Raw genomic sequence first — 8,065 nt, forward strand, 5'->3', positions numbered from 1 at the left:
TGTATACTGCTGCACTCACTCATAAATAACAGGCCTTTTTCACAGCAGACATTTTGACTTGTCATAATAGGAAACGCACAGGTGATACAGCACAGGACCCTGACGCAAGCAGCTACATGGAATTCAGCCAATCATTTTAGTGTATATACCTGTGCTTTTCCTACTGTGACATGTCAAAATGTCCTCTGTGAAATGCTTTTAGGTGTACTGCACATTTCATCAATGGAGTGATGGGTATGGTGTGTTCAAGGGGTTAGTTTGTCATTAGGAGAGGACATTTAATTAGAACATACAGTTTAGATTGACAAAATTTGGAAACTAATGGCTCATATTTCATCAGTGGTAGAAACTAAACATTTATTTATAATAAAATTAATCAGTTTTTGAAAACAGTAGATCTGAAAATTCACCCGTTTCACAAGAATGGTGCAAACTGCTCACTCATATCAATTTCCTCATGGGAAATACATGTGGCAGCACATGTCAATAAAACAAGATAAAGTAAGGGTACTCTGGCAGCAGTGGGTTGTAAAGTCCACTAGGTGGAGCCAAAGCAAGTGATTCACAGTTTTGCTTTATTTGCACTGATGATCAAATAAAGCAAAACTTTAGCCAGGTGCTACACTTTGTGTGTTTGGTCAGTCTGACCACTCGTTTTCGTCCAGCTCAGAGTCGTCATCAGAGTCACTGTACTCCACCGCAATGCGTCGGGACAGGATGGTGGCCACGTCGTTCCCCACCGGCTGCTTCTTGTTCTGCTGCTCCTGCTGCTCTTGGACTTTCTTTAGCTGGATGCCTGATAAGAGCACACATACAGTATATTAAAACAAAATCACATATTGTATACCTGCCACACATAGGGTTATGCAGTTTTATACAACCTAATTTTATCTGAGCAGCAGAAAACAATGCCAAATATGCCAGTACCCCGACTCACCTATGCGGATGGCGGACAGCAGGTCGCTTCTTGCGTCTTTCACAGGTTTAGTCTCAGCTCTGCTGCCTTCGATGTGTCCTGCTAGGTGACAGGGTGCAGCTGGGGGAGGATGAGGTGGAGGTGGGGGACCCGGGGGAGGAGGGACCATGCGCGGCCCTGGAGGGGGTACAGGTGGGAGCGGGAAGCCTGGGCCTACATGCAAAACTCCATTATGTGGTGTTGGTGGTAATCCACCCAGAGGAAAACCAAAGGCTGTCTGGGCTGATGGGATGGGTGGGCCTGAGGCAGGAGGTGGGGGGACAGAACTGGTGAAAGAAAGAGGATTATGTTGCAGTGGAAAAAATAAAATATTATATTTCATTCTTTATCTGATTATGCAAACAACAAATAAACACACTTGTAATCTGCAGGTGGACATATGGAACCGTTCACCCGCTCTGCAGCGTGAGGCTCAGCTATGGCGTAGGTTACTCTCTTGTAGTTGACATCAATGCTGTGGTATTCATGCTCCACAGGTGGTGAGGGGTGTGCGTTCCCAGGCACGTAACCATGTGACTTGGCATAATTACAAGCAGCGTGGGCGGGCACTGGAGGGATGGGGTAGTCTGGGAGGTCAGGCCTGGATAAACAATGACAGACAGAGAGCTTCTCATTCAGATGCCTTCACATATCCAGATGGAGGATTTGTTGCTATAAAATGAAAACTGAAGCTTTACACAACAGAGATATTGTTATTCATGAAAATAGGATCTATCCCTCTTCTGGAGTCCAGTTTAGATTTTATTCCTCCCAATTTTTGTCTTTAATTTTCATAAATCCATATTTTGTCTCAATTATTTCTGCATATAATACAATACATCAGGACAATCCTTATGATATTTTATTTTTGCAGTTTTCACGGTATTATCCTATATTTTTTTTATTGTGGACAGTATAAAGCTCGGCCACAACATTTCATATGCAGTATCAGCTGTCAACTGTTCTCACTGCAAAGCTGTGCAGTTTGTGACATTTTAAATGTTGATTCCATTTAAAAACACAAATTCAAACCCTGGTTGCATCTCTACTTTCTGTCAAAAAGGTAAGAACTGACCTGCCGTCCGGGGAGAGCGAGCCCTCAGACGATGCCCCTCGGCAGAGAGTCTGCGGATGGCGGTGATCTGGACGCAGCTCTTTATCGAATGCCATCATGTTCCACTCCTGCCTGCGGTTTCGAGCCTTTCTCACCTTCTTCACCTCGCGCTGAAGGGTGCTGCTTTCCACGCATCGCTTCTGTTCCTGGGAAAGGTGGATGGAGGGACAGAAAAGGAGATGAAATCCCACTTGCTAAATAAATACATAAAAATAAAGTAGTAAGCTAGTAGTGGAGATGTGCTCTCACCCTTTGCCTCCTCCTTTCCTTCCTCTTGTCCTCTGTGTCCTGAAGCATTTTCTCCTTCCACAAGTCAAAAAAGTACGACGGGTCCGAGTAGAATTTCATGGCATCAGTAGAATCTTCTCTGTTTTTAAAAAAACAATTTCCCATTTGAAATGAGATGCTTTAACAGAAAATGTAACCTGTTCAAATGTTGTACTTTTTACAACGCATGCCGTACCTGTAGGCAGTGAGGGTGCTGAGGGGAGGAGGCCTGTCGCTGCTGTTGTGCATCTCAGCCACCGAGTTCGGAGTGCTGCCCTTTGACAAAACCTGCTGGTCCTGGACAGTAGAGCTCTTGAATGCCTTCCTCATGTTTATGTCCTGAAGAGAGACTACAAAAACAGTAAGACGGAGGTTTTTAAGTTTAATATAAAGCATGTGAGAATGATTGACAGGGTAGAAAATAAGATATTAAATCCACAGACAGAGGATTTCCAGTGAACTAACCCTCCTCCACGCTGGAGTCCAGCTGGGTGACCTTGACGGCCAAGCGGTCGATACGGTCCTGGAGAGAGTTGGCGCGTCCATAAAAGGTGTTGGCCTCATTAAAAAGCTCCCCAAAAACATTTTCTGCATGTTTACCTGCAACCAGAGCAAAGAACCAGAAGGAAAGGAAGGAAGAAAGGGAGCTGTTAATAAATAGTTATGTCAAAATGGTGTGTCAAAGTTCTGTATTCATCTATCTTATAAAACAGGGGTTCTTTATATTTGACAACGGCTGTTTGAACATTTCTGAATCCATTACATTTCTCTGGATTACACACTAGCATTAAGTGTTTGGTCCCCTGCACATACCAACATGGACGGCACACGTCAAACAGCTCAGATCCACTTAATGTGGAGGCTATCATTAGACTGCCTCTGTTTGTGTCTCCGCCCACTCAGTCTCCATCTTGTCTGCCTGCGATACAAGGCTTTACGGTAAGCTCTAAGCTCCTGTAACTTCACTAAATCCACACACACACACACACACACACACACACACACACACACACACACAAATAAGAGTATCCATTGGGCCAGATGTCCAGGAGTAAATTTGCTTCCCAAAATAGTCTCTGCATTTTTTTCGCTCCCTGTCTCTCATATTTCAGAGCACCAACTGTAAAACCTACACAACAAAACGATTATATAGACATTGCCACAAATCATTAATCATTTAAGCCCCTCCGCTTCTGCACAAATTGGCTGATTAGAGTGTACAGTAGATAGATGTTGGTACTGACTACAGTGTTGGATAATAATGTATATTAACTCAAATAGGTGATAATTGCTTTGCCTTTAATGTGGTATTCATGTTGTTTTTTGTATTGAACAATAAAGTGACACTGGGATGTGTGCTCTTGTTTTCTGATAATCACCATACAAAGATTAAGAAAATGTAAGCAAGTAGGTGGAAGTCTGTATGTTATGGTGAAATCGTGAGAGCCTACAAGGAAGATCCGATCTGCTGTTGTGTTTACGTCATAACTTCTGACGACCAAAAAACATGTTGGGTTTTTTGTTGAGTTTGTCCAAATTGGGCTGAAATATTCATTGAGAGGGCACTGCATGTTAAACAAATAAAGAAATAAGTTGGAAACCGTTAAGTACTGCATCGTACCCGGTTGCCTTGACTGTCACTATCCACCACTGCATGACTTGTAAAGAACTTGTTTTATGCTGATTTGGGGTGATTTTGCAGATGGGTTGTGTGATAGCTGCTGTAATGATCTCAGGTTAAAGAAGCATGTGGACATGTTGTGAAACAAACATAGCTAAATATGAGTAACTGTGGTCTTACTCAGGCTACTGAGCTGGCGGATGATGGCGGACAGCGTGTTGTTGGTTACACATTCCAGCTCGCTGCCAATCCCATCAGGCACAGCACTGTGGCACAGGTGCCGAGGCTCAATGTTTCTCTTGACCAAAGGCATGACCCCTGCTCACATCTCGGCCACCTGCTGGGGGACAGAGGGCGGCTCTGACGGCTCCCTGGATGCTGCAACCTGCAGAGTACAACTATCAACACATTAATCCATATTCCTAAGGCAACATCAGTGGTTATCTAAATGCCAGGTTAATGCACGTAACTGTCACTGTGTTGTTATTGATTTTCTCACAATAACTAAAGTAATGATTTCCAGTATTTCTGTACTTTCTGTAAGTTAATAATTTCACAAGTACCAGATACAAATGATCACTAATAATAGATATAAATGGTATATTTTAAATTGTAGTTGTTGTAATTGTTTATTTTATTTAAACTGAATTCAACATTTATGTCAGCAATTGGTGGGCCTGTTATCCTTTTTTGCTTTGATTGTATTCATTTAAAAAGTGGTAAAAAGTGTCATGGACAGCATCAAAATGAAAATTAAACCTTTTGTGATTTTATTATATTGGCTGTGTTTAATATTGGGCCACTTGCTGTTGGATGTCACAATTTATCACCACCTGTCAAAGTGGTACACCTATTGTATGTTATTGGGCAATTTTTTAAAGGATTAAACATGCTCAGCAACAGCTGTTTTATTCAGCAAGCTTATTGTGATAAAAAAAAGGTGTGAAGACAACAGATGTCGCAATTTATAAGTGAATTTGCAAGTCACTTTACACTTCTTTATTAAATGGACTTGAAACAAGGGATTGTCAGTAATTACAGGTAGGGTTAAGTCAGCGCCCCAGAAACAATAAGAACTATTTACCATAACTGCTATAATTACCAGCCGCAACAGTGTGTTTTCACCTTGTGGGTCTGTGTGTGGTGTTTAAATGTATGTCTGTCTGTTGATAGAATTTGTCAATGCGATAGCGTCACAACTGTGCAAGACGCAGTCGCAAAACTGTACAAGTGTGTAGTTGAGATCAAAATGAAGGCCACGTTGGAAGATGGGTGTGGTCTGAGCAAGGGCGCCAGAAGTAGGGGGTAGGAAGTAGGGAAGGGGCCACTGGGCCCCCCACTTTACGCCCCTGGCCTACATTCATTTTAAGATCACTGTATCCCAGTATGTAGGTATGAGCACTACATACTTAATTCTAAAGTTAATGCTAGAGTATCAACTAAACACCTTGACAAATTAAAGATCCCCCCAGAGCATGTTTAAGACATAAAATACTCTGCTTTGAATGATAATCCATTACTTTGTAAAATTACATCTGCTCCTCACCCATCATTTAAGTCCATTCTCTGTGTATGTGCACTGCCTGTTTCAAGTTCCCACGTCACACTGGTGTAAACAGTGGTGGAGGAAGTATTTAAATCAATATCACAGTATAAAAATAGTCCTGCAGTCAAAATGATTATCATTAACATCAAAATGTAATTAAAGTATCGAAAAGTAAAAGTACTCATAATGCAGTGTGGCTACTGTCAGTGTTATACTATCATATTATTGGATCATTATTATTGATGCATTAATATGTAAGCGGTACTTTAATGTTGTAGTTGGCCAAGGTGGAGCTAATTTTAACTACCTCATATATTTTGGTAGTTTAATCTATAAGAATGGATCATGCTTTATAAACTGATCAGATGTCTTATATGTAAAATCTTAATCTGTAAAGTAACTAGTAACTCTGGCTCGTAAATTTCCCATAATTCACTGCGTGACTAAGTGACAACTACATGCCCATGCTAGCTAGTCGCTCCTCTCTGCTGTGGAGGCTCTTTGAAGAGGCTGTCAGTCACAAAGCTGTTTGTTCTTCCTGACAGAAAGTTTAAACAGCTAACAGCAGGTAACTTTTTCAACACACGTACACGAAACATGGGATATCTAACAATATGTCAGCGGCACCAGAAGATGCTTAAAAGCACAACAGTATCTGTCCTACCATAGAGTTGCCGTTGGGTTAGCTTAGTTGGTCCAACGTACGTTTTTGTTTCACGTCAGCACGCTGGAGCGGAGCAGTGACAGTCGAGTCCAAGTTGTCTCATCCAAATTAAACAAAGTCTTTGCTGGCCCGCTGCAGTCGTGTGCTGGACAGGGACAGTAGTCATGTCTGCAGGGCGGAGGTCACTCTGACAACAGATCTCTGGTCCAAATCACAGCTTGAGCCATGAGGGGATTTGTTCAACAGATTTACTCCTGTCATCCAATCACAGTCGTCATGCCAGCCGTTTGACATCCAGTGTTTTATTCCAGGATGTATTAGTCCTTTTTTATGGACTATAAGTCATTAGCCGCCTTCTATGAATTGGATATTAAAATGGAAATTTCTAATTATTAATTGAAACTACTAATTAAATCAGGGCTGCAACCAATTCATACTTTCACCATCGATTAATGTGTTGATGAGGGCCTGTTTTTCTTGATTAACTTTTGAAACATTGAGTGTACTCAGAAATAGTGAAAATGCCCATCACAATTCAAAATGCGCTTGAATGGAAAAATATTCAATTGACATTGTGATATAGAACAGAGAAAAGCAAATCCTCACTTTTAGTAAATAGTGAATGTTTGGCATTTTTCCTGACAATGGCAAATCCTTTTATTAATTTTCTGCTGCAGTCGATCAGCAGAAAATTGATTAATGCCTATAGCTTCAGCTTTAACATGAAATGCATAGAGCATTTAGTTTTTACAAAATGTTCTTCTAAAAATCAAAAAAAAAGCCTACATCTTGTTCAGCAGCCTTCGAGTTTCTTTCACGTACTCTCATAATTACTCCTCATGTATTGCAACTAATGAAACGTGTTTATTATTTAACCTTCATCATCTTTTCCCAGTACTCTCAGATCCTCTCGACATAAACAGCAGTTTGTCCTCCCAGCCGGTCTATTAACATCTTAGTGGGGACAACCTGGATTAATAGTGAAATGAGACTCTGAGCATTTGATTTGAAAGCTACACACACACACGCACACACACATTGCTCTTTTCTCACAGATGGCATCGTCTGGATTGAGGGAGGGACTAGTGTAACCCAGATATGGCGGCTTAAATCTTTATAAGTAGCACGCCATGATACTCTAACTCATAGTTTTTACAGGAGTATTGTTTGTGTCACAGTGATATCGTTAAATCAGACATCTCAATGTAATGTGCGGTGGTGATGGGTTTAAACTGCAAACTTTATTTACATAGTGCTTTTCAAAACAGGAGTTACACAGTGTGTTACAGGAAGAAGAGACGTGGTAAAGAGGGATGGAAGAGACAGAAGTCGCTGCTGAAAAGACCCAAGGCTCCTTCCAGTGGTTATGGGGGCACAACAACTCCTTTTAAAGAAATAGTTAGACATTTAGAGAAATACGCTTATTTGCTTTCTTACAGAGAGTTGGATCAATCCAACTCTAGGATGCTATTAGCTTAGCTTAGCATAGCATAAAGACTGGAAGGAGGGGGAAACAGCTGGAGTCTTGTTGTCAACATAAGTGGAGACTCCAGGAAGCCGGCCAAGAAATAATCCAGCACATAACCCTTAGGTAAAACCACAACGTGCCGTTTTTTTACTCTTTGGTTTTTGTCCGGGTTAAACAAACAGGATACACGGTGTTAATTAGTGAGCTTTTAGGTACTGTAAAGTAGTTTTGACAGAGCCAGGCTAGCTGTGTGTCCCTGTTTCCAGCCTTTATGCTAAGATAAGCTAACTGGTACCAGCTCCAAATTTTGCGTACAGACATCCTATGCAACTTTTGTACTTTTTGTAATGTAAGGAGTAAAATTTTAAAATCAGTCCTAAAAGTGACAGGGACCCATGAGGAGAAGCTCAAACTGGAGTAACAAAAAAAG

The 8,065-nt window shown here is 41.3% G+C and overlaps 1 protein-coding gene across 1 annotated transcript; it reads right to left on the bottom strand.

Annotated features, from left to right (window-relative positions):
• Positions 1–638: 638 nt before the first annotated feature.
• On the bottom strand, positions 639–4,270 carry LOC139295336 (actin-binding protein WASF3-like). Its single transcript, XM_070917512.1, has 8 exons — positions 4,138–4,270; positions 2,802–2,936; positions 2,533–2,686; positions 2,319–2,436; positions 2,031–2,215; positions 1,335–1,556; positions 938–1,242; positions 639–796 (listed from the first exon to the last, which is right to left on the bottom strand). Exons 1-8 carry the CDS (start codon positions 4,268–4,270, stop codon positions 639–641), a joined length of 1,410 nt encoding a protein of 469 aa, XP_070773613.1.
• Positions 4,271–8,065: the final 3,795 nt, after the last annotated feature.

Source organism: Enoplosus armatus, chromosome 13 (assembly GCF_043641665.1).
Source record: "Enoplosus armatus isolate fEnoArm2 chromosome 13, fEnoArm2.hap1, whole genome shotgun sequence".
NCBI lineage: Eukaryota > Metazoa > Chordata > Actinopteri > Centrarchiformes > Enoplosidae > Enoplosus > Enoplosus armatus.